The sequence below is a fragment of the Rhincodon typus genome, chromosome 25 (assembly GCF_021869965.1).
Source record: "Rhincodon typus isolate 14 chromosome 25, sRhiTyp1.1, whole genome shotgun sequence".
Lineage (NCBI taxonomy): Eukaryota > Metazoa > Chordata > Chondrichthyes > Orectolobiformes > Rhincodontidae > Rhincodon > Rhincodon typus.
The window spans coordinates 40,926,574-40,954,285 of record NC_063356.1 but is presented as its reverse complement, the minus strand read 5'-3'; the positions used below and the strand labels follow the sequence as shown (position 1 = coordinate 40,954,285).

The window sequence follows — 27,712 nt, the reverse complement described above, 5'->3', positions numbered from 1 at the left end:
CTTGTTGTCTCAGATTCTCCAGCATCTGCAGTTCCTACTATGCCAGAGTATGAAAGAATACATCTTTCAAATATAAGATCACCTGATGGTTGGAACTTTTAATGATTTTCTTTAATGAACACCTGGGGTTCTCAATATTTACTTAGAGGAGGTCGGGTGCAATCAAGTTGCTGAAACTGACCTAAAATCACCCTGGATTATCAAACTTCCATTGATTCTGAACCTAGTTCATGTTTACAGCTTTGAAAAACAAAACAGGAAGTTGTCATGGACTTGCTCACCTTGCTGTGTTTCCAGCACTGGAATAATTGTTATCTTTATCGTGATATGGATGGATATTAGAAAGCAGTTTTCAGTGCAGCGTCACTTTCTCCAGTTTTTTTCCTAAATCCGCAAAATGTTCTCCCAGAATTACTGCCAGAAGGGAATCTTGTTTAATATCAGATGCTTTGCATTAGAGTCTCAATTTCTATCAACTGATCTCAATGAAATAAGCTAACCAGACCTTAAAAATAAAATGCTTGCTCCAATGTCTAGCAAAAATATTCAGTCTCACTTGCCCATTCTTACATACAGAAAACAAGCTCATAGAAAGGAAAATACTTCCACTGACTGAAACTGATAAAATATGAATCGTTGGGCAAAGTAAGCCAGAGGTAACATGTGGTAACATTGTTTTACACAGGGAGTTGTTGTGATCTGAAATGTACTGCCTGAAAGGATAGTAGAAATAGATCTAATTATAACATTCAAAGATGTACTGGATAAACACTCAAAGGAAAATCCAGGGCTTTAGAGAAAGAGAAGGGGAAAGGAACCAGTTGAAGAGCTATAACAAAGAGACTGCAGAAGCACAGTGAACAAGGATTAGTCTTCTGCTGTATCTATGTAAGTGGCTACTATCATTTTACTTCAGTGCAGTATTCTTGGTTGGGAATGTAGTGTATAGCAAAATCTGAGCATTTTGTTCATATTATCCCCTGTGTGCTCTCTACTGTGAGATGTAAATTAAATCAGTAATGGCTGCTTGCAGCTGAGCATGTTTGTTTAACTCAAGTAATATACCACAGGGAGCATAGTCATTGCCATAGCAGAATGTATTCTCAGTTTTGAGAATCTTTGGAGGGTTTGTTCCAGGTCCAGTGTTAATGGTTTCTGTGTAAAATAAGGTGACCAGAACCTGTGTAGTGGAACTAGGAATGGTGTGGGCCCAGGCTTTAATTCAATAAAAATAATTCCCTGTTCAACAATGGCCTACTACCATGGTAGGGGAGAAGAATAACCTGTTGCTAGGTGTCCAGGAAACCTCCAAACATTTAATTTTAATTACATTTCCATCATTTGCTCTCTGTCCAATGTAAAGATTTCCTCAACAGCATACAGTATTATCACTGGATCAAGTTATAGAAATCAATGATCAAACATACATGTAGGGCTGAGGTCGGCAATGTATGCTAGTCCGAAACTTCCATCATAAACATGCCACATATTTTACTTTAATACTGACCTCAAGACAGCACCTCACCATGTACTGATTTATAAGACCACAAGAAATAGGAACAAGAGTAGACTGTTCAGTCCCTCAAGCCTGCTGCACCATTCAATAGGATCGTGGCTGATGCAATCTTCCTGACATCCAATTTATTGCTCTTTCATCATAACCCTTGACTCCCTTGCTGACCAGGAAACTATCTCTGCCTTAAATATACATGAGGACTCTGTCTCCACAACTCTCTGTGGAAAGGAATTCCAAAGGTACTTGACCCTCTGAGAAAAGAAATTCCTCCTCATCTCAGTCTTGAAGATGGCGCCCCTTTCTTCTGAGATTATGCCATTTGGTTCTAGACACTCTCATGAGGGGAAGCATCCTCTCAACATTTACCGTGTCAAGCCCCTCAAGAATCCCAAGTGTTTCAATGAGATCACCTCTCATTCTTTTAAACTCAGTGAGTAGAGTCCCAAACTCTTTAACCTTTGTTCATAAGAAAATCCCTCCACACCAGGGACCATAGTGTATCATTCCTTGAATAAGGGGACCAAAACTGCTCGCAGTATTCCATATATGGCCTCACCAGAACCTTGTACAGTTGCAGTAAGACATCCCTACTCTTATACTTCAACCCTGTTAAAATCAGGGCCAACATTCCATTCACCTTCCTGGTCACCTGCTGCACCTGTGTGCTAGATTTGTGTTTTGTACATAACCTCCCCCAAGTCCCTTTTGTGTTGCAGCTATATGCAGTTTCTCTCCATTTAAATAATATTCTGATCTTTTGTTCTCACTTTCAAAATGAACTATTTCATATTTTTCCACATTATACTCCATTTGCCAACTTTTTGCCTACTTACTTACCCAATCAATATCTCTCCATTAAACTGTTTGTGTGCCTCATGCAACTTTCCACCTATTTTTGTGTCATCTGAAAATTTGGTTACAGTATATTACCTTCCTTCCTCCGAGTCATTGTTTAGTTATGTTAGTGTTTAGACTGTATTTTAAGTGGACTTGGTTAGTGCAACTGCATAACTGCACTTCCTTCTCCACCCACCTCCCCATTATCCCTGTTTTGCTCTTCCCAAATCTGTGGCTTCTAAACTGGTCAGGCAGTATCTGTGGCAACAGAAATGAAATGAATAGGTCAATGACTATTTATCAAAACTAGAGAAGTAGAGATGTACTAGGTTTTAGGCAAAACAGAGGCAGAAAAGAGTGGGCTGGGGTTGGAGGGAGATTTGGTGGATGCAGTGAGGAACAAAAGGAAAAGTTTGTGATAGGGTGGAAGGCAGGAGATATTAAATGACAAAGCTTAAACGGTGCAAAGCAATGGGGCATGACATAGAAAAATGAGTGTAGAGGTGATGAAATGAAAACAAAATCCTCTTTCAATTTTTACCTCTCAATATAAAGCAATAAATAACTACGAACCATAATGTTGCACAAAAAATTGCTGGAAATAATTAGATCATCCTATCAATTGAGCACATGGGAGAAACAGATTTTCACTCATTGTTCTCAGATTGAGGATAACCACACCAATTAAAAAGCCTCAGCACTGACTCAGCTTATTCTTCAGTTTCCTGGCAGTGGCTGATACAGGTTGGGCTTGAATGTTGGACGTTGCAAAACTAGCATTAAATGAATTGAAACCAACACTTCTACTCTCTCCTATGATTTGGGGTGAAATGTTGCTCAAGTCAAGATGCCCCCTACAGCTTCTATCACTCCTAAGGCTAGAGAATGTTGCATTAGAAAATCATTCCATACAGGTTAAAATGACTGCTCTGATTCAATTCGGGCAAAATATCCAAAAGCAGAAATGCTTCTAAGATAAGGTTTTAATGCCATGGCCAAGTGGTAGTTATCATGCTTCTGGGTCAGAAAGTCAAATGTTCACACTTTGACACAGAGACTTCAGCACAGTACTAATAGAATGTCTCACTGCTGGAGAGAGAATCTGTGCCTATACTAGCTATTCAATTAGTCACATTCTGCCTGAGAATACAGCAACATTTCAAGTATTTATCTAATTACCTTTTAAATCTGTTTCAACCATTCTTTCAGACAATGCAGTCTAATATCAACATAACTTATTGCAGGAGCAATTTTTTTTCCTTGTGTCACCTCTAGCTCTTGTGAAAATTACATTAAATTCAAGTCTGCTGGTCAATAATCCTTCATCCTCTCAAAATAAATTTTCATTTGTTACATAACTAAAACCTTTCAAAGATTTTGAAAATTTGAGATTTTGAGAACTAAAGTCCCCTTAATTTCTTTGTTCCCAAAGAACCATTCCAGTTTCTATATTTTCTTGGGGTTAGGGTTGGTTAGTTCTATTATCTGTGGTCGCTCATGAGGGCCTGCATCCTAACATTACCCTACGCTTGTGAATGGTATACCTAACCAATAGGCTTTCTCTAATGGAGAAAGGTGATTATGACTCCATACTTTCTTAGGGGAACAAATCATTTGTCACCTGTAATATTTTAGTGAATCTCCCGTTAGCACTTTCTTACTCTGTGATATCTAACCTGTTATTAAGTTGGTCACTTTTTTTTATTTATTCATTTGTGGGATGTGGGTATCACCTGGCTGGCCAGCATTTATTACTCATCCCTAGTTGCGCTTGAGAAGGTGAGCTGCCTTCTTGAACCGCTACAATCCACTTGCTGTGGGTTGATCCACAATGCCCTTAGGGACAGAATTCCAGGATTTTGACCTGGCGACAGTGAAGGAATGGCGATATATTTCAAAGTTAAGATGGTGAGGAGTTTGGAGGGGAACATGAATGTGGTGGTGTTCCCATATATCTGCTGCAGTTGTTCTAGACAAAGTGGTCGTGGGTTTAGAAGATGCTGTCTGAGGATTTTTGGTGAATTTCTGCAGTGTGTACTGCTGAGTGTTGGCGGTGGAGGGATTGGATTCTTGTGGATGTAGTGTCAATCAAGGAGGCTGCTTTGTCCTGGATGGTATCAAGCTTCTTGAGTGTTGTTGAGGCTGCACCCATCCAGGCAAGTGAAAGGTATTCCATCACACTCCTGACTTCTACTTTGTAGATATTGGATAGGCTTTGAGGGGTCAGTGGGTGAGTTGCTCACCGCAGTATTCCTATCCTCTGACCTGCTGTTGTAACCGCTGTGTTCATGTACTAGGTCCAGTTGAGTTGGTCAATGATAACCTGTAAGATTTTGACAGTGGGAGATTCAGTGATGGTAACACCGTTGAATGTCAAGGGTTGGTGTTTAGACTGTCTCTTACTGGTCATGGTCATAGCCTGGCATTTGTGTCGTGCACGTGTTACTTGCCACTTGTCAATTCAAGCCCAGATATTGTCCAGATCTTGTTGCATTTGACCATGGACTGCTTCAGTATATGAGGAGTCAGGAATGATGCTGAACATTATGTAATCATGGGCAAACTTTCCCTCTTCTGACCTTTTAATGATGGAGGAAAGGTCATTGATGAAGCAGCTGAAGATGATTGGGCCTAGGGCACTACCCTGAGGTACTCTTGCAGAGATGTCCTGGAACTGAGATGACTGACCTGCAACAACCACAAAAATCTTCCTGTGTGTCAGGTGTGACTCCAATCCCGATACCCATTGACAGCAGTTTTGTTAGGCCTCTTTGATGCTACACTCAGTCAAATGCAACCTTGATGTCAAGGACTGTCACTGTCATCTCACCTCTGGAATTCAGCTCTTTTGTCCATGTTTGAGCCAAGGCTGTAATGAGATCAGGAGCTGAGTTCCACCAGGGCCACCCAAACTGGGCGTCACTGAGCAGGTTATTGCTGAGCAGGTGCTGCTTGATAGCGCTGTTACTGACACCTTCCATCACTTTACTGATGATCGAGGGTAGTTTGATGGGGCAGTAATTAGCCAGGTTGGATTTGTCCTGCCTTTTACATACAGCACATACCTGGGCAATTTTCCACATTGTCGGTAGATACCAGTGTTGTAACTGTACTGGAACAGCTTGGCTAGGGGAGCGGCAAGTTCTGAAGCGCAAGTCATCAGTACTATTACCGGAATGTTGTCAGGGCTGGTAGCCTTTGCCGTATCCAGTGTCTCCAGCCGTTTCTTGATATCACGTGGAGTGAATCAAATTGGCTGAAGACTGGGATCTGTAATGCTGTGGACCACTGGAGGAGGCCAAAGTAGATCATCCACTCGGCACTTCTGGCTGAAGATTGCTGCGCATGCTTCGGCCTTATCTTTTGCACTGATGTGTTGGGCTCCACCATCGTTGAGAATGCGGGTATTTGTGAAGCCACCTCCTCCAGTGAGTTGTTTAATTTTCCCCATCATTCATGTCTAGATGTGGCAGGACTGCAGAGCTTAGATCTGATCCATTAGTTGTGGGATCGCTTAGCTCTGTCTATCACTTGTTGTTTGGCGTGCAAGTAGTCCTGTTTGGTGGCTTCACCAGGTTGACACCTCATCTTCAGGTATACCTGGTGCAGCTCCTGGCATGCCCTCCTGCACTGTCCACTGAACCAGGGTTGATCCCCTGGTTTGATGGTAATGGTTGAGTGGGGGATATGCCGGGCCATGACATTACAGATTGCGCTGGAGTACAATTCTGCTGCTGTTGATGGCCCACAGCACTCATGGATGCCCAGTCTTGAATTGCTCGATCTGTGCAAAGTCTGTCCCATTTAGCATGGTGATAGTGCCACATAACATGATGGAGGGTATTCTCAATGCGAAGGCGGGACTTCGTCTCCACAAGGTCTGTGCGGTGGTCACTCTTACTGATGCTGTCATGGACAGATGGAACTGTAGCTGGCAGATTAGTAAGGATGAGGTCAAGTATGTTTTTCCCTCTTGTTGGTTCCCTCACCACCTGCTGCAGACCCAGTCTAGCAGCTATGTCCTTTAGGACCTGACCAGCTCGATCAGTAGTACTGCTGCCGAGCCACTCTTGTTGGTGGACTTTGAAATACCCAGCCAGAGTACATTTTGTGCCCTTGCAATCCTCTGTGAATCTGCTAAGTGTTGTGCAGCATGGAGAAGTACTGATTCATCAGCTGAGGGAGGACCCAATGTGGTAATCGGCAGGAAGTTTCCTTGCTCACGTTTAACCTGAAGCCGCAAGATTACATGGGGTCCGGACCCCATGTTGAGGACTCCCAGGGCATCTCCCTCTTGACTGTATACCACTGTGCCCCCGCCTCTGTTTGGTGTGTCCTTCAGGTGGGACAGGACATATGCATGGATGGTGATTATGGTGTATGGGGCATTGTCATGCTCACAGAATCATACCTTACAATGTCAGGCTGTTGCTTGACTAGTCTGTGAGACAGCCCTCCCAATTTTGGTCCTGACCCCAGATGTTAGTGAGGAGGACTTTGCAGGGTCAACAGGGCTGTTTCTGCTGTTGTCTTTTCCGGTGTCTAGATCGATGCCAGGTGATCCATCCGGTTTCATTTCTTTTGAGAGTTTGGAGCGATTGGTACAACTTGGTAGGCCATTTCAGAGGCCAATTGAGAGTCAATCATATTGCTGTGGGTATGGAGTCACGTATAGGCTATCCCAGGTGAGGGTGGCAGTTTTCCTTCCCTGAAGGACATTAGTGAACCAGATGGGTTTTCCCAACAATTGACAATGATTTCATGGTCATCGGTAGATTCTTATTTAAATTAAAATTCCACCATCTGCTGTGTCAAGTTTCAAACTCACGTCCCAGATTATTGGCTGAGTTTCTGAATTAATAGTCTAGTGATAACACCACTAGGCCATCACCTTCCCGTAATGAGGGAGCGATTTTTAACTAAAACAAGAAAAAGGGTGTGTTCGGTCTCAGTGGGAGATTTCAATGTCTACTTGGGGAACCTGAGGTGAGGACATATTGTCACGGGATTGAGAAGGCCATTCAGGTCTGTAAGCCTGCCCTGCTGTTCAACATCATGGCTGATCATCTACTCAATGCCATTTTCCCACACTATCTCTGAATCCTTTGATGTCATTAATATCTAGAAATCTACTGATCTTTGTCTTAAATGCTCTCAATGTCTGGGGTAGAGCCTTCTGGGATATAGAATTTCAAAGACTCACTAGCCTCTGAGTGAAGAAATTCCTCCAGACTTCAGTCCTGGTCAGGACACAGTGGATTTAAGAGGTAAATGCCATCACAGGTACTGTTTGAATCCAGGGGGCGATGGTGGCATAGTGACAATGTTCACAATCCAGGGACCCGACTAATACCAACAATTCTATTTTGTGGCATTTTATCAAATGATGTTTGAAAATTCACATATGCAATCATGCTTTATTCCTCCAACCTTTCCATTATCTCAAAGAACTCAATTAGGCTAGACAAAATTAAATTACCCTGAACAAGTCTGTGCTGAATTTCATGTGTTAGCCTGCATTTTCATTCAAAGGCAGTAAATTTTGTTCTGAGATAACAAGGTGTAGAGCTGGATGAACACAGCAGGCCAAGCAGGAAAGCTGACGTTTTGGGTCGAGACCCATTTTGTTCTGGTTTATTGTCTTTAGAGATTTAGCCCTCAGCAACATTAGGCCATTGGGCATGTAGTTGCTGTCTCCTTTTCACCAATAGGGATATAATATGTGCAACCCTGCAATTCTGACAGCACTCCCATATCTAAAGGATGACCAGCAGATCATTATTATTATTTCCAGAGAGCTCGCTGGAAAGGATGATACTGGAGCCAATTCTTAACTTAATCTTACGGCTATTCTCAGATTGAAACTATAAGATTGCACTTCACAACTCAATCACACCAACTTTAAAGTGTCTGGTTTTTTTGCGTGTTTAAGACATCTTTATATCAAAGAGATGTTATGATACACCTCTGAAAAAGGTAGACTGGAACCCAAGTCTCCTGGCTGTGAGGTAGGGGCACTGTCACTGTGCCACAAGAACCCTTTGTGCATTTAAATTTTCTAAAAATTGGATTTAAAATCTCACTATTTACGGTGGTGAGATTTGAATCCATCTCTCTCGATGTTAGTCTGAGGTTCTGAATTACTAATCCAGTGATAGTACTGCTATGTCACCTCCTGTTTTTTTGCGTGTTGAAGTAAAACTCCAGTTAATGCTCTCACCTGCATATTGTTAAATACAATTCATAAACAGTTAAGCTTCTTCAAAAGGGTCCTTGTAGTGTAATGGTAGTGTCCCTATCCCTGAGCCGGGTAACCCATGTTCAGGTTCCACCTGCTCCAGAAGTGTGTCATAACATCTCTGAATAAGTTGATTATGGAAAAATATACAATTAAGCTTCTATAATTCCTACTGTTACTTTCCTCAGCAACCTAGTATGAATCTCATACAGCCCAGGTGACCTTTTTATTTTTAACTGGAGGACCTCACTGTCTTCTCACCTTTGTCCCGACTATGTGCTAGTGGATGGCCTTCCCACACTGTAACCAATTGTGCTGTATGCCCACTTACCTCCTCACTCACTGGTATTCAAGCAGGAGTACCCCAGGTACTTGACATGTGGGAAGCCCAAAAAGCATATGCTGCAGTATTAGTGTATGGACTCTCGGGGTGGGGTCACCATTCAAACACACTTGGTGCCTGATTGAAAGATGCAACATCTGGAGCTTATTGATAACACCCTTGCCTTTCCTATCATTTCCATTTACCCACTTCCTCTCTGGGCCCATTCCACACTCACTCATTGATGTCTTGGTCCCTTGCTGATCCTGGGCCTCTGGTGTGTGCACTGCCATTTCCCTGGTAATGCTGCTTGCAATGGACAGCCTGCTGACCTTTACCATGTATTGCTTCCTTTTGGGAAGACTATGTGGTATTCTTGCCAGTTCTCCCACCAATGGACACAAACCCCATCACCTGTCTAAAATACCACCCAATGTGTGTTCACATCTCCCCTAAGTCAAGTCTGTGTATTACCATTTTATGATAATCCTAAATGGCAGCTTGTACCTTCACCTTACCAACTTCATGCCATGCTTGGGCCACAAATTGGATTTTGTTGTTTCAGCAAAATGGTACCAGACTCTCACCTGTGCTATGCACAGAAGGAAATATTCAGAGTAGGCAGGTTGTATGTCAGCCAATTAATGCTGACCCAACTCCAACGCTGCCATTTTCAGACCCCCTGCTGCAGTATGTAGCCTCTCTTTGTTATGTGCTGAAGATACATTCAGAAGCAGGAAGACCCACTCCCTCCCACCTCCCTAAACTGCTAGTTAAAGGATCATCATGCAGTTTAGTTGTTGATGTCTCTGTCTCTGTTTGAGTTTGTGGAAGTGAGTGATGGCTTAAAGAGTACTCCAGGAAATTTACAGGAAATGGTGCAGGAGGTGGAAAAAGCCTTGGTTGTGGCAACAAGGGAATGACTCATAGCAAGATACTCCTTTGCTTATAGTCCTTAGAGTCTTCTTGTAGCATATCTCTTCACCTTTCAGTTAGGAATAATGTGAACAGAAGGAGCTGCTTGCAAAACTCTAGTCACTTCTCAAATCCAGACTTGAACATCAGATCAGGGTGATCCTTCCAGACTGAAGCTGTGATATCTCTACCATCTCTCAGTCTGCCATCCACATCAGAGACAATGGATGTTCTTCATGCAAGGACATACAAACTGTGATCCATTTGACAAGAGAAGCTCTCTGTCAGGAAATTGGGTGGTGGGCATTAACCATGAATTCACTGAGAGTTCCTATATAGAGGAACAGACTGAAACTGTGATTTTTGGATTTGGTGCATATATTTAGTGTTTATCTTTGTAAATAAAAGTATACAAAGTGTGTAACTAATTCACCTTCAGTTTTCTGTCTCATTGCCTTAGTTACTAGAATAGAACAGTTTAAAAAACAAAGGTCTCCCATCTGGGATTAAGAAGATGAAAATTTTTTCCGAAGGTTGTTGGTCTGTAGAATTCTTTCCTTTCCTGAAGGTGAGGTAATTTAGTTTTGTTTAGGCTGACTAAGATAGATTCTCGATTGACAAGGGAGTCAGAGTATAGAAGGGCGTAGAAGGGAAAATGGAATTGAGGCTAAAAGGATTCTTAGTCCTGTTACTAAACTGTATATTCATCGAACGTTGGTTCCCCACTCCTTAGCTGCTGCTCCCTCTAATTATGGGCCACTTTGTTTATAAGAGCAAGGAAAATGCACCTCGGTCTATGATGCAATATGTTTTGGGAATATGTCTGTCACAGTTCAGTAGCTGATAGTGAGCACAAAATGTGATGTGTGTGTGTATCTTACGTACTTAGCATTGCTGAAAGAGTGAAGTTATGAATAAAATGGTGAGTTTTAATTGACAAAATTTTGGTGGGTGAATAAAGATGGTGGAGTGATTTGAACAATGCAAAGTAAGGATTTATCATAAAATGATACATTCACTGACTTTATTCAAATGGGGTTATTGAACTGTTTGCAATACTACATTCTGGTACTTGGAATTACACTGCTGGCATTAACAGCAATGGTTTTATCTACTGTGACTGCCCTGGAAGGTCTGTCCTCTTGTTCACTTCTGGCACAATCTTTGCCTTTCTCAGCAATTTGCACCCCACATCCTATTCAAACTCTTCCCCAAACACCCCAGCACCAGTTGCTTTTAGGAAGTATGTCTTACATCTAAGAGGTGCAGACTGGGTTTAAGTGGGATATGAGGCCCCTGTTGAGGTGTGCTGTCACTCAGTCAGGTACTTTTGCTCTCTGGCTGACGCCTCTTAATTCTGAATTGTCTCTCAGCAACCATCTATCTCCTCACTAATCTGGTGCCCTCCCATTGTGAACTTCATTTAAACCAACCCCCCCGCTTTATCCTTTTCCTTTTGACATAATTGGTTCCCCACTCTGATAGATGGTGAATAAAAACCGAAGGAACTGTGGATGCTGTAAATCAGAAACAAAAACAGAAGTTGCTGGAAAAACTCAGCAGATCCGGCAGCATCAGTGAAGTAAAGAATCAGAGTTAATGCTTCGGGTCCGGTGATCTTTCCTCTGTTCTGAGGAAGGGTCACTGGACCCAATGTGTAAACTCTGACTTTTTCTTCACTGATGCTGCCCGGCTTTTCCAGCAACTTGTGTTTTTGTTCCTGATAGATGGTGATATGGTGTCCTCCTGGTTCTTGTCATTTGTCTCTCTGAACTGATGGTCAAACTAAACCTTTACTGGTATGATGTGGAAGTGCTGGTGTTGGACTGGGATGGACAAATTCAGAAGTCATACAACACCAGGCGATTGTCCAACAGGTTTATTTGAAATGACAAGCTTTTGGAGCACAGCTCCTTCATCAGGTGCAGTGAGAGAGAAGCACACAGACACAGATTTTATAGGCAGAGAGATTAAAAGATCAGGTAGTACTGGATACAAATTAAATGACTTGAGTAACATGAGAGGTATAAGAGTCTTATAGAGTCTTATACCTATCATTTTACTCCTGTCATTTAGTTTGTCTCCAGAGCCACCTTATTTTTAATTTTTTGTAATTATCTCTCTGCCACATTTAATCAGATTACAGGTCATCCCATCGCTGTTTAGTCAGCTGTTGACACTTTACACACTGTCTAACACTCTTGGTCACCTGCAGAGACTTATCATCTGACACTCCACTCACACTTTTGATCTCTCTGCATATAAACTCTGTGTCTGTCTCCTTCTCACTGAACCTGATGAAGGAGCTGTGCTCCAAAAGCTTGTGATTTCAAATAAACTTGTTGGACAATAGCCTGGTGTCGTGTGGCTTCTAACTTTACTGGTATGGGAATGAGTCTGTGTGCCATTACAAGTATTTCTTGGTATACAGTGTTAGTGTGGCATCAGTGCAGAATAATGCTCTGATGACCTGGAGGTATGTAAAAGCAACAAAGGGAAGAAAGTACCAAAAGATTTTGGTGCTAGAACACAATTCTGTTTGACTTGACTACAAATCTCAAAGGGTTCTGATGAAACATAGAAACATAGAAGATAGGAGCAGGAGGACGCCATTCGGCCCTTTGAGCCTGCTCCACCATTCTTCACGATTATGGCTGATTGTCCAACTCAATAGCCTAATCCTGCTTTCTCCCCATAACCTTTGATTCCATTCACCCCAAATGCTACATCTAGTCGCCTCTTGAATACATTCAATGTTTTGACATCAACTACTTCCTGTGGTAATGAATTCCACAGGCTCACCACTCTTTGGGTGAAGAAATGTCTCTTCATCTCTGTCCTAAATCGTCTACCCTGAATCCTCAGACTGTGACCCCTGGTTCTGGACACACCACCATTGGGAACATCCTCCCTGCACCTACCCTGTCCAGTCCTGTTAGAATTTCCTAAGTCTCCGAGATTCCTCCTCATTCGTCTGAACTCCAGCGAAAACAATCCCAACCTAGTCAATCTCTCCCCATACGTCAGACCCACTATCCCCGGAAACAGCCTGGTAAACCTTTGTTGCACTCCCTTGAGAGCAACAGCATCCTTCTTCAGAAAAGGAGACCAAAATTGCCCATGATATTCCAGGTGTGGTCTCACCAAGATCCCGTACAACTGCAACAACACATCCCTGCTTCTGTACTCAAAACCTTTCACAATGAAGGCCAACATACCATTTCCCTTCTTTACTGCCTGCTGTACCTGCATGGTTACCTTCAGCAACTGATGATCCCCTGTCATTGCTGAACAAACCCCTCAAGTTGTCATGAACAGGGGAGATCATATTGAGCAGCTTTGAAGGGCAGACAATTTTATCTGGCAGCTAATAGAATACTTCTACTCATATGGTTGATCCAGATTTTAATGAATAAATAAGCGTCCTCCCATTGTATTCAAAGGAAGGATTTCTTCAGACTTTGCAAGTACAACAAGCATCAGTCTCCTGTGGATTAATTCTGTCTGTGTTCTTGTGCTCTGTTATGTTTAATTTCATTCCTCAAACAGGTACAGGATAATCATTAACTAACCATACAAACCACTTCTAATAGCAGATTTTCAGACTGTGTCTTTAAGATGAATGCAGATAAATTAGCCCTGGAAAGGATCACAAAATTGAAACAATGGTACATTTTGGGTTAGTCAGGGATAAAAAATCAAAACCACACTCTATGTGGGTGTTCACAATAGTTAACTTGATCATGGTTATCTTCAGTGCAATGAGTTTTGCATATTTATTTTGCAGACCTAACTTTACAGTAGAACAAGGAAAATTTCATAGATACTCCAGAGACCAAGTGGCTAATATCATTTTTAATAAGTGTTTAAATATTTAAAGTTTAGATACTAACAAACCTTATTTTTTGTCCACTGAGATTAATTTCTGCTCAATTATAATTAATTTCAATGTAAATGTTATTTTTACTATAATTTAATATAATTTAATGTTGTATTGTAATCTCTATGGTAAAAGTTGAAAGTGGCCTGTGAAAGGTAGTCTAATTGTAATGAACGGCATACCATCATTAGGTCTTTTATAAATAACAACTGTATTCTGTCTGTAACATCTTTGACGTTTACTTCATTGCTGGAGGCTGTAAACAATTAACCATTTTTTATATTTTATAGGATAAACTAGAAAACTGAAGAAAATTACGAGCTACTGTTGACAAAAAGCAGTAAAAGGAAGCAAAATGAGAGTCAGGATTGGGCCTACTGCAGTTTACATTTTATTTACTCAATGTTTTGCTGCCTTAGCTGTGAATTCTGCTGATGCAACAGGGCCAAAGGTTTCTGCCATTAACAACTCCCTTCGCAATGAGGGTAATTCTTCTGGAGATCTTACTAAAACCAGCAGTGTTTCTGTAACTGAATCCAATCAGACAGGAGCAGTGTCACCTACATTGAAACCAGGCCCAACAAGTAACAACACGAGTGCCTTAGCCCCTGGGATTACTGTTGCCACATCAACTAAATCAATGAAGCCTGCTGCGCCTGATGGTTCTCAAACTTCTAAAACAGGAATAACAGTATTTCAAACAACACCGCCTCACATTTCAAGTCACTACATGCCCGAGTCCACTACGAGTGCAACATTTGTTTCAACAGCTACAGAGAGTGAAATTAATGCAACGCATCAAGTCTCAACATCAAAAGTGACAACTGTACTGAAGCCAACACAGAGAGGGTTCACTGAAACAAATAAACAGCCAACCAGTGCTGGTGTCACTCAACCTAATACAGGTTCACTGTACTCGATCATAACAACTAAAACTTCAGGTAAGGTTTGATAGAAATACAGTGGAATGAGAAACACCATTTTCGCACAGTGAGTAGTTAGGGTCTGGAAAGCACTGTCTTGGAAGTGTGTTGGATGCAGCTTTAGTTGGAGGACTCTAGGGCATTGGATGAGTGATTAAATAGAAACAGTGTGCAGGGTTACAGGGAAAAGTCAGGAGATTGGCACCAACTTAAAATGCTCAAAATTGGTGCAGATATGAGGGGCACCATTGTAATTTTGTGATAGTTAAAAAGACAGATTGTTTGATTTTCTGATTTAAAGGATTTGGGAAAAAAAATTTTTGATGTTCCAATTATAAAAGCAGTGATTATCCTCCAGTATGAAAAGGCAAAAGAAAGTTAATTACTATGCTTAATGTAGTTAGCTGCATATGTAATTAAATATTTACTACTCATAGTGTTGGAAAGCCTTAGATTCCTCTGTAGAAGGAATTTCAAGATTAAGGCTATGGCATAGACAGGAAACAGCTATTGAGCATAGAGCAAGAGAGAGAGAGACTTGAGAATAGAAGGGTAAACAGGTTTGTTAAAGAGCAGGTTTTGTGCCCTTTGCTAAGGTGAAGAAGTGCTAAATATTGAAGAGCTCTTCTTTAAATAAACCACAACTACTGTTGTGGACACCCACGGAAGTTTTAATTTTCTATTGTTACACATAGATAAGTTGTACTGATTCAAACGAGTGGGTCTGATCATAAATATTGCCCTGCATGTTCATTTTATTGTGAAAAAAGTAGTTACTCGTTTGTATTCAGCCTTGCCTGACCTCCTCAAATTAATTGAAAAGATTGAATCAGCACCCAGGATGAAGGGAAAAAAAGTTACCATAAGCTTAAGACTAAATGTGGTCAATATCTAAATTAGAGAAGCACGAAGTAATCTCTAATGAAAATATATCCCATATCACTAGTGTTCATGTTAATTTTATTTTTTAGCAAAGATTACCAAATCTTCTAGTGTGAAAGTTGACAAATGTGGTTTTGATCACAATATATTAATTTGAATTAATTTTTAAAAAAACTTACACCATAGCTCACCTGTACACCAGTCTGAACCATACAGTCTCTACAGAAAATCTATGATCTGTCATCCAGGTGCATATGCTGAGATCTAGACATGTACCTCAACACAAAGCCTCTGCCACCATTTACTGAATGAATATAGTACACCTCATTTGCCAGAAGCCAAAAACAGCAGTATGGTGTTCCAAAACAGCAGAAGATTCCAGATTGGGGATACAAGCATTATTTTTCACAGACACATACCCATTTCTCCTTCAATACTCTAATCAAGGGGTCCATTAGATCATAAGACAGGGAGCAGAAGTAGGCCATTCGGCCCTTCGAGTCAACTTTTGCCACTCAATAAGATGACAGCTGATCTGATATTTCTCAACTTCACTTCCCTCCCTTTTCTCCCACAGCCCTTGATTCCCTTACTGATTAAAAATCTGTCTGTCCCAGCCTTGAATATTCTTAATGACCCACCCTGTACAGCCCTCTGTGGTAAAGCATTCCACAGATTCCTTACACTCTGAGAGAAGAGATTTCTCCTCACCTCTATCATAAACAAGCAACCCTTTACTCTGAGATTATGCCCTCTGGTCTTCCCACAAAGGGAAACAGCCTCTCAACGTGATCCAGTCAAGCCCCCTAGGAATCTTCAATGTTTCAATCAGGTTACCTCTTATTCTTGGCCTCAAGGAGTCTAATATTGCCACCTGGGTCAGTATAGTCTCAGCCATCTGGAGGAATGCCCAGAACTGTGGGAAGAAGGTCAATGACCTTCTCCACTCTGCCAGTAAGTGCCATCATCTTCTCTCTAATACCGCTCTCTCACACACTGTCCCTGCTACTGTACCCACCTTGGCACATGGTCTATCACCGCTCCTATTCCAATTAACATCTTCCCTCGCTCTGTCACCCAACCCAACACCAATATCCCTGCTTGCCTCTGTTTTGCCTACTCACTCACTCAGACACCTCCCCACCTGCATCAAAAGTAAACGCTGTTATGTTACCCCACTTGCACCTTCCTTAATACCTGTCTTTGTCTCATTCCAAGTAGAAAACAGCACCCAATTTGGGCAAAAAGTGTCCTAATGAGGGTGGTCCAACATACAGCTTCCTACTCCTTATGTGGAGGGCCACCCCAAGTGGCTGACTGCCTATGCCCAAGCCCCTGGACTGGTATTGGAGACTGCCCTTGACTCATTGTGCCAGGACCCTCTGAGCAAAGACTTGACAGAGGCCTGCAGACAAGCATGACTTGTTTCCATCCTTTGTGCCTTTACTGAATGGCAAGGCAAGAACAGAAGTAATATGAAACAAACACAAAGCATGTTGGAGAAACTACTTAGTCTTCCAGCATCTGGAGAGAGAGAAAGAGTTAACGTTTCGAGTCCAATATGACTCTTCTTCAGAGCTCAGTAGTAATATGAGCCTGGTATCTCTGGCTGAGAGGGAAAAGGACAAAAAGACAAGGCAAAACACGAATGCTGTGAGCATCCAAGCAAGTTCAGAGTGAGTGAGCACTATAACAGTGAGTGAAAGAACCCAGAGATGATCCTTGCTCCTTGCGCAGCCTGGTCCAGTCCTTGAGCTGGGTGTGTGTCCCTGAACAGGCAGTGTCCATGCTGTAGTATTATAATGATAGTTGCTGATGCAGCCTGAGATGTAGCGTTGAAGTGCACAAGCATCTGTAAATTGATCAGAGATATGCCACGAGGGTTTTTGGAGGCTGACACATATCAAAACCCTGAGTTCCCCATCATTTCTGGTACGTTATTTATGTCCTCCTTTGTGAAGACAGAAGCAAAGTATGATTTCAGTCCGTCAGCCAGTACCCCATTATAAATTACCCCGTTTCTCATTGTAAGGGACCTGCATTAGTTTTTACCTATCTTTTTCTGTTTATATACCTACAGAAACTTTTACAGTCAGTTCTTCTGTTTCACACAACCTTACACTCATACTCTATTTTCCTATTTTCAATCAATTTCTTGGTCCTCCTTTGCTGACTTCTAAGCTGTTTCCAATCCTCAGGTCTGTTACTTGTTTTGTTGCCAATTTGTATGCCTTTTTTTTCCATCTAATACTATCTCCAACTTCCCTCATAATCCTGGATTGGCTTCTTTTCTGTTTTAACTTTTGAACTAGACAGGAAGAAACAATTTTTGTAGCTCACCCATTTGTTCCTTGAATTTTTCTCACTGTCATTCCTTTCAGAAAACCTTTCCCAATCCATCATAGCCAACTCATACCCAATATACCATTGTAGCTTCCCTCATGAAGATTCAGGACTCTCGTCTCAGAATTAACTACCTCACTCTTCATCTTGATAAACTATTTTACTTATTACGGTTATACACCCCCAATGGAACTCTCACAACTACATTACCAATTATTCCTTTCACAGTGCATAATATCCAGTCTAAGATTGCCTGTCCTCTGGTTGGTTCCTCAAAGTATCAGTCCAGAAAATAGTCCTGTACACACTCTAGTCTTGTGACTAATCTCATTTGCCCAATCAATGTGTAGATTAAAGCCACCCATAATTACAGATGTTCCTTTACTCGTGTTTCCGATTTCCTGTTTGATGCCATTCCCAACATTACAGTTCTGGCATCTGGTGTCCAGGAGCTGCAACTGGAGACCCTTCCTGCACAGGTCCCAGGTACTGGAAATGTGCCTGGCTTCCCATATAGAGCAGGAGAAGTAGACCACATCTTTGATCTCTCCTCCCATGACTTACCCTTTTAAATCTTTTGGAAGATGCTTAATATTAAATACTACCAATTTCTCTAGGGCCCTTCTTTCCTGTTCATTGTTGCTACAGAATACAGCCCTTTGAAACTATAAACCATGTAAAGACTTTACAAACAATAAGCGATAAAAGTTGTAAATATTTACTTGATCTTATCTGCTGCTTACCAATCACCTTTCTCCCTTGGAGCCTGTACTCCTGCAGTAGGGTAAGACCACTCAGGTTACCCTGTGATGTCACTCTTTATTTCTTCCCAACAAGCAGGACAGTTTTCCCAGATTGCTTCACCATGATGCCGACTGCGAGGACACTTGTGGGGAAAGAAACCCAAATCAAAATCTATTGAAAATCAAGTGTCAGCTTTCACGCCCTGACATTGAAATAGGGGCAAATACTTTTTGGAAACAGACACATAGGCAGCACAGTGGCTCAGAGGTTAGCATTGCTGCCTCACAGCACCAGCGACCCAGGTTTGATTCCAGCCTCGGGCAACTGTCTGTGTGGAGTTTGCACGTTCTCCCCGTGTCTGCATAGGTTTCCTCCAGGTGCTCTGTTTTCCTCTCACAGTCCAAAGATGAGCAGGATAGGGGGATTGGTTATGCTAAATTGCCCATAATGTTCAGGGATGTGTGGGTTAGGTGGATTAGCCATGGGAAATGCAAGGTTATAGGGATACGGTAGGAGGGTGGGTCTGAGGGGATGCTCTTTAGGGGGTCAGTATGGACTTGATGGGTTGAATGGCCTGCTTCCACCCTGAAGGGATTCTATGATTCTAGATAAAATGTCAGATACTGCTGTGAAGACCAAGGCGAAGACTGTATTGTGTTAGCAACTAAACAACAGAATGCTGTGGTGAGAGATGGTTTTCTGTTTGAAAAGAAGAGGATGGAACAAATGCAGATTTTGGAGATTTAAAGATCAAGGAATAACCAAAGTAGGCCTTGATGATGAAATTTGTTTATGGAATATTAAGGCTGAGTGGAATTATTTTAAGAGAATACTAGATCACATTTGAAGTATTGTGTTCAGTTCTGGGCACCTTTTTTTAGGAAGGGTGTTAAAGACCTGAAGACAGTGTAAAGAAAATTTACTGGAATGATACCAGGAATCAGGGATTTTAGATACAAGGTTAAGAAATTTGGGTTTACTCTCCTCGTAGCAGGAAAGATTAAATGTGACCCTATTGAGGTGTTCAAAATTATGAATGATTTTGACAGGGTAGAGAAGGCTATTCTGTTTCCACTAGTTGGCATGTCAGTAACTATCAGTCACAATTTCAAGATTGCCAGCAAGAGAGCTAGGAGTGAAATGATGAGAAACTTCTTTATTTAGATATGTAATGGGATTTGGAATGCAAATGCCCTGGGAGAGTCGTGGCGGTGGATTCCATAGGAGGTTTCAAAAGAGAGCTGGACATATAAATGAAAGTAATGATTTTGAACGGCTATGGAGTTGGGGCTAGAGAATGGACTAGTTGGTAGCTGTTTTGGGAACTGGTACAGACATGATAGGATGAATGGCCTCCTTCTATACTGCAAACTTCTATGAGTCTACAATTCTAGAATATTTGACCTGATGTGGTAGTGAGGACTGAGCTTACTGGAAAGTTGGGAGTAACTCGGCACTTCCATCATTACACATTTGTTAGAAGTGTTGGTGCACGGAAGAGTGAGTTGTAAGGTAAAAGTAACCTTTCTCTAGCTTGGTGTATTTGGTTGCCTGTTAAGTAAATTTTAGCTTGTTTCTTACTGAAAAAGACTTCAAATGTGAGATCCTTTGGTAATTTTCGTTGGTCACTGAAAATTTCATCTAATTTTCCTTTTAGAAAATTGATCAGTCTTAATGGGAAGCATAATTCTGTCATTGTATAGCCATTTAACAACTAAGCTAACCCTTGTACTAAAGCCTGTCATCATAATTTGTTAATTGTATTCCACAGCTTTATCCCTTATTTTGTGAAAGCAGTATATGCACTTGATTTTGAGTAGTTTTTTTTTTGTTGAACACCTAGGTAAACCAAATAAATTAATAATTTGTAACTTAAGAGAAAAAAGGAAGACACTAATAGTTCTAATTTTGTTTCTTCCAGGCACAATCATGCATCTGAAAAAACAAGAAATAATTCTGACTATCTGCTTGAGTACCATTCTTGGAGTTGTGATTCTAACTATTATTATGTATAATGTCACCAAATGCAAACGAAGGAGAGCCCAGTATTCCCATCGCCCTCTCTGTGCCACTTCAAATGAGGAGTCAGGTATGCATAGTAACACAAGACAAACAGAAACCACGAGAAATAATTAGCAGGTCAAAACTGAAAGGAATGTAGATCAGCTTTGTTTAATAAAACTAAATCAAGTAAAATAAAATTAATTGCTTTGAGCTCCTGGTAATAAACTTAGTTACAATTTGTGTTACTTTTAGATTTTTCCCAAGATCTTGCTACATGTTCTGTCACACACAGCAGTTTCCATAAGCACATTAAAACATGCATATCTCCTAGACTGACCTAGAGTCTCCAAAATTAAAGATTAATCTCTACAACATTGTGGCAAGCCGCAGGAGAGAAATTCAAAAGGACATTAAAATGTTTTAAATTTATACTTTTGTTTATTTTGTTTCTCGATTATAAAAGTATTGGCAGTGTAATGAAAGGCTGTTTGGAAGTCAAAAACATCCAGTTAGATAAGAGTCTTTCTAATTAATGTGAGGATAGGTGTGTCAACCAGTGGAAATGGAGTAGGTGGATGCAGAAAATCAAACTTTCAGTAACAGATCGTACCAAAGTTGGCAACACTCCATCGTTTGTCTGTATTTAATAACTAAACTCTAACCAGAGTAAGCCAAATACTCCAGAATACATTGAACAACAAATATGTTCTCCAGTCGCCTACTAAGGAGGAAAATAAAAATAATAATAAAATCAGGTCCCATGAGAAATTACAGAAGAAATTAAAGGCGCTGAATCTGTCCACAGCAATTGCAGCATGAATATACAACATCACTTTGTCACCATTCTAACCAAATTAACATTTTGTCTTGAAATTGTTTTCAAAAGCTTGTGATTAAAAGCATATCTCCATTATCATTGACAATACAGATTCCAGGCTAGTACTACGCTCTTCTTGGTAAACTGAAGTTTTAGCTCAGATTTTAAGTTACTGTAATTTACTCATCAATATTTACAGTAACCAAAACTAACAAGTTTTGGAACAAATTATCGGGTAAAATGCAACTGATTATTACCCCTCAAAAATTATAAATCACTTTATTCAGCGGCTAGGAAGATTGTGTCCAATGTGGGCAATTGAGTTAGTTGAGTAAAATGTAGCAAAATCAGAAGAAATTAGATTCTTCACAGAGTGGGGGCGGGGAAAAGAAATCCAATGCTGGAACCAAGTTTTGAATGGCAAGACCAGAATCTCACTAGTGAGCAACGAGAGGCCCATTTGTGTGTTGTTAATACCAAAACTCATTTTATACGTGGTTTTCTATTCGCCCATGCTTTGGATAGAAACTACATACACTCTTCTTGACATCAAAGTCAGAGCAGGTACCTAGCAACTCCAATTTGCTGCTTCCTCCTCTGGGTCTCCATCTTGGATAGCAGTCCCCCACACAGTCCATGGGTAGGGACTGCCCACAAACCCAACCATGAAGTTGGCATCAGACAAGTACCAGCTTCACTGCAACACTGTGGCGCATCTCTAAACCATGTACAATATGGTTCCCAACTTCAACGCTGCACTTGAAGCACAGCTGTGATCATTGCTGTACTGTGCTATGTCAATGTTATAACTACAGTATGGAACCAGCAACGAATGTAGCCAACACAGAGAATATGGTCATTTGGGTGATGCAGATGCAGTAGTCTTCAGTCAGGCCAATGGAGATGGCCTACAGTTAGGCAATTTCAGTTCAAGGGCTTGGATACAGTCAGTCAATCACTTGAGACAATCAGGATCACGGGTTAGTTATCTATATCTCAGGGAGAGGGCCACAGCCAAACCTGTAGGTCCAGTGCAAACAGCTTGGGAGCTCTTGATAAGTCATTCGGAGAGCCGTACGGAAAGCTGACAGGGGCTGCTCAAACCTCAGTTGGGGCTATCTGTCTAAGTTGGTCAGGGGAGTGGGCTGTGGTCCGTCCTGGGGTCAGCACAGTGGAAGTGAAGTAGGAGTTATCCGTGACCACTTCTGTGGTGAGGAAGTTGGGAAAATTAACTCTGGGGATTGAAAGTAGCCTGCTGGGATGCAGAGAGGACTGTAATTACATATCAATAGTCACAACTGCCCTGGCATCAGGGGGACAGTGTAGCACGATGGTTGGCATTACTAAGCTGTAGGGCTGAGGTCTATAATGGGTATGATAAATGCATAAATCAGAGTTGGGTGAGAATGTGTGAAAGCTCAGTACTGATGGAGTCAGCAGAGAGTGCAAAGAAGAAAGGAGGTTCATGGCAGGGGTTTGGAAGTTTGAATGCCAGGATGAGCCTGTGACTGACTGTGCTAAGTGTGATCTACACTGTCTTCCAGCCTCATGCAAACCATAAATGTGCAATGGAAATGGAAAATATCTGTGAACACATTCAGCAGGTAGAACAAGTAATTTTATCCTGTCTAAGCATGTGAGCTTTACTTGTGAGCAATTTGAATCCCTTCAAGGGGTAATTGCATTTAATTGGGTTTTTATACAGTCCAGGTTTAAGATATCTGTAAACATAATACCCTGCACGTGAAATGCATGCAGTGTCCTAACGTGTGGGATACAAAATCCTGGCCATGGGCAACCTTCATAATTCCATTGGCCATTACAAATTAATGATGGCCATTACAGATTGATGATGGCCATCTCTGTGAAGCTGCAGTAATCATTGGCAATCTTAAAAGTTTCACTGATTGTCCATGATTCACAAAGTCAATCCAAGATTCCACAGGCAGCTCAAGAGCATGGAACTGATTCCCTCGCAACTTGAATTGTAAGTATTTAACAAAATGCTCTTTAAACAACTCTGACTTTCTTGGGTAATATAGGTGGAGGCAAAAGCAAGGTTTCAGTAATCTCCAGCACTTATCATCATCTTTTGTCCTTGCAACACATGATTTGAGCTGCATAAATCAGAATAACATCCACTATATCAACGTTTTGAGGCATTTCATGCCCCCTTTGTTGGAGTCCTTCATGTCACCTATGGAGGACTAGGATAAACTGACATTTGTGTGTATGACAAATGCTGGCTGTTTGCATTACTAAGAACATGTTCTGTTTCTAATATTCCCCACACAGGTTCATTGGAAGCGTGATCCAGCCACAGCAGGGATTATTGTCACCATGGTCATGCTATGAAGTTGCAGAGAAATGGAGGGTACCAGATGTACTGGTATGCTCCTCATCTGTAGCTATATCCAGAAGATCCCCTAAGGATATACAGGAAGGCCGAAGGCCAGAGTCCACCCTCCTCAATGCCATTTCCTTCAGATGAATTAGGCTTAGCAATGCCACAAACTGATGATGTCCCAAGACACCATCACAAATCTATGCCGACTGCTGGAGAAGGACACGTGACCTGAAGGGATGTGACCATTCTATCCCAGTGGCTATCAAGATGATGGTTGTGCTACGCAAAATAAAACTTTTCACTGTACTTTGGTACATGTGACAATAATAAATCAAATTTTAAAAAATTAAGGATACACTTTGTGGGATTTCATAACCCTCAATGTGCAAATATATCTAGATTGTTACCAACACGATTTATGGCAGATCACACCACACCATTTCATCTCCTTTCCCGTATGGAGGGCAGGCATTCCTCAGGTACAGACTGTACACACGTCATTTGACACCACACATAAAGCAGCAAACTTCATCAGCAGAAAAGGATTTCATTACATCAATGTACAAGTCATCTTTTGATCATTGGTATATCTAGGCACCTTGGGAGCTCCCATTTACTTGAGATCTTCCATGTTGCTGCTTTGTTTCAAGGGCCAGAGGCCTTGTAAGGACAGTTACTGGGGATCAAAGGGCTAGTCTCTGTAACCATTGCTGATTAAACAACCCCCTGAATGAGGCTAAGCAGAGATATAATGCCACTCATTCTGCCACCAGGGCCATCATAGAGCGGATATAGGTGCCCTTGAAATGACGTTCTGATGCTTGGATCAATCTGCTGCAGGGACCTTGCAGAACAGCCCAGTCACTGTGTGCTGCATAATCCTTGCATTCTGCACTCTGCATAAGTAGAGTTGGGAAACAGGGGATGTGATGGATGCTGAAGAGCTGGGAGAGAAGTCTTCCAAGGAGGAATTCAAAGACATTGAGCAGGAGGATCATCACCAGCACAATAGAACCGTATAGCGCCAGGCACAACAAATCCAGTAGGACTTGATAGATACCTAGTTCTAATAGATATTAACTGGGAGGAGTGATATTTCATTGCCTTTTGAGCAGCAACAAATTCACAGTCAATCAGTCCCAGTTTGTTTCTAGAAGCAAATGCAGATTTTCATTGCTCTTCTGTTGCTTTTGCTGTGTGAATAAAAGTGAATATTTTCAACAGAGCTTTTCCAGTACTTGATGGTCCAACATTGAACAATGAGAAGATATTATGTTACACTGGGCATTAGGCCAAGTGTAGTAGCCCCTTTAGGCTGCTGTACTATAGTATGACTCTAAGGACAGGTAGTCTATTAAGCTTGTTTCTTGTAACTGCAGTTACCATCACAGCCGCTCAGATGGGTGATGATGTAAATAGCGTTACATTTTTGAATATGCACTTGTATTTGCAACCGTGCCATCTATGTGCCCTCAGAAGCTTTTCATTTTCAATTCTTTCCCATTACATGCACTGAGAAGGGCAGCTGTTGGCAGGCAGCACTTGATCTGCTGTATAGCTAGGCTTTAAAAGTAATACTATCACCAGGAATACCAACTGGTTCTAGCAGTGGCAAATACAATTGCCATTGCTGAGCAGAAGGTAGTGTAAGCAGGGCACCATAGAGACATGGCTCATAGTGTATGAGGCAAGTTGCAGAGAACGGCATGAGAACACTCACTAGAGCTCCTGGTGAGAAGCCTCTTTTTGAAACTCCCTGAAATTGACGCTTAGCCAATTTCTTTAGTAAAATTCAGCCTTTTGTTTTCTTAAGAAAGTATTTATAATATTGCTGTAAAAACTTACTGAAGGAACATTATTCTGTTTTGATGCTGTGAAATCGTCGTGTTCAATGCGGCTCATGGAATTTTTGGATTGTCCACCAGCGATACTGGTGATGAAGATCAGAGTGCTTAGAACACAGTAATTAAGAACATACAGTCTAACAATTAAATTTCTCCTCTTGGTTCCATATAAATAATTTCGTGGTTACATCTCAGGGGTCTCTTCATCTTGATAACCAGTATAACTGGTTGAAGGGTTAACAGTACAATCTGTGACCAGTTCAGTTTGAACTTGAAATGGCAAACAGAGTCCCTTCTATGCCGTAAGATATTGATTTGCTTCTTAAATGCAGCTGGCTGGCTGACTGAAGCAGACATCCATGTTAGCCACTTAATTGGCAAATTTCCAAGATGATTCAGGTCTCCAAAACTTAGACTAAAGTCTAGACTTCCATGATGAACACTGGAGAAAAATCAAAGGCACTAAACTCACTAGAGATTAGTCTAATTCTGTTGTGTGAATGTCTATTTTCTTTTATGCAGGGCGAAGCTACAATATTCCAGATGACACATTGGTAATTTCAGGAGGTCTTTATGATGAATCACGTGTTTATAATCCCAACATGACTGTCCTTGAAGAAGATGATGAGTTTCACGGTGACTATCCTGCATTTACTTCCAAGTGCAGCCAATTCAGACTGGAATTTTTACCGGAAGAAAGGGAGGTCACAGGTCAAGGATCTTCCTTTAACACATTTCAACCACAAACATAGGTTCATTATAACCTACTATGAAAATTCTGATTCACTCTTGTTTCATGTATAGGTTTTGATTGATAATAAAATGAATAAATAATAGGTAGACTTTCATACTTTGGCCCTAAGCCTCCATAACTGAACTTCCAAACTAAGCACCTATTCTGCATTGTGTGTGCTTCTGTATTTGTACCCAAGACTCCCAAAAGATGCCTTGCAAAACTAGATAACTATGTGAATTCTGCTTGTACCACAACCATGTTCTAATTTGCAAATAGAAACATTCAGCTGTCAAACAGAAAAAGTCTTATTTACCAGGCTTTTGAAGAAAATCTTAAAATGCAGAAGTATTTCTTTCTCAAGCTGTGCACTCAAATATTTAGAGCAATATATCTAGGGAAATCATTTTCAAATGAATAAGAATCAGATATAGAAAGTCTTAATTTTTATCAATTTTGTATCAATCTAATATATTTATTTCCAGCAGGAAAATCAAACATCGAAATGTTTTAAAACTAGTAATATCTCCATGCACCAAGATGTGTCCTCAATTAGTACTTTAATTTGTTTTTTTAGAAAATCTGATCACTGAACTGCTCTACTTCTGTGCATATGCCCTAAAGCCAGATATTAAAAACCTGTCATTTGGGAGCTTGCAGCATTTACCCACGCCAACATATTCCCTTCAGCAACTACTCGCTGGTTCTCTGGTGGTTTGGTCATGGAATATCAAGAAGGAAGAATAGCAAATTTACTTGGGCCTGCACACTATTTGTACACTGAAAACAGTGACTATTCTGCCTTAAAGGACAAAACAGCAACTTACTTTTAATGTACTGAAATATCCGAAGGCATTTTGTTAAAAAAAAGTATGACAGGGAGCAACAAGTGTCTTAAAGGAGAAAAGTCAGATGGAGAGGCTGAGGGATATAGGGAGGAAATTCTAGAGCTAGTAAAACAAGGGTGCAATAATTAAATAAAAATCAAAAGAACTGTGGACGCTGTAAATCAGGAACAAAAACAAAGTTGCTGGAAAAGCTCAGCAGGTCTGGCAGCATCTGTGAAGGAATAAACAGTTAACGTTTCGGGTCCGGTGACCTTTCCTCAGAACTGGAAGTTTTCCAGCAACTTTGTTTTTGTGCAACAATTAAAATTGGTCATGTCACAAAAACACAGTAATAGAGGAATATTCATATCTCAGAAGATTGTGGACTGAGTGAACAATAAACAGTCTGCCTTGGAATAGGATTGATCGATTCTGATATAGCAAACAAATTCATCCCCAAAATGATTTCCTGCTAACTGCACTTCTTATAGATCTGCCTAAAATTAACTTAACAACAGGTACAATATGATGACCTGCAAT

The 27,712-nt window shown here is 41.0% G+C and overlaps 1 protein-coding gene across 4 annotated transcripts in view; it reads left to right on the top strand.

Moving 5' to 3' along the window:
• Positions 1–27,380, top strand: part of si:ch211-105j21.9 (sialomucin core protein 24-like) — a 41,108-nt gene extending 13,728 nt beyond the window's left edge. For 3 of the 4 annotated variants that reach the window (XM_048612271.1, XM_048612269.1, XM_048612268.1), the window contains exons 2-4: positions 13,999–14,649; positions 20,522–20,689; positions 26,135–27,380. In XM_048612271.1, coding sequence (XP_048468228.1) covers positions 14,064–14,649; positions 20,522–20,689; positions 26,135–26,364 — 984 coding nt within the window. In that variant the 5' untranslated portion in view covers positions 13,999–14,063 and the 3' untranslated portion in view covers positions 26,365–27,380. The other variant, XM_048612272.1, reaches the window with a different exon arrangement.
• Positions 27,381–27,712: the final 332 nt, after the last annotated feature.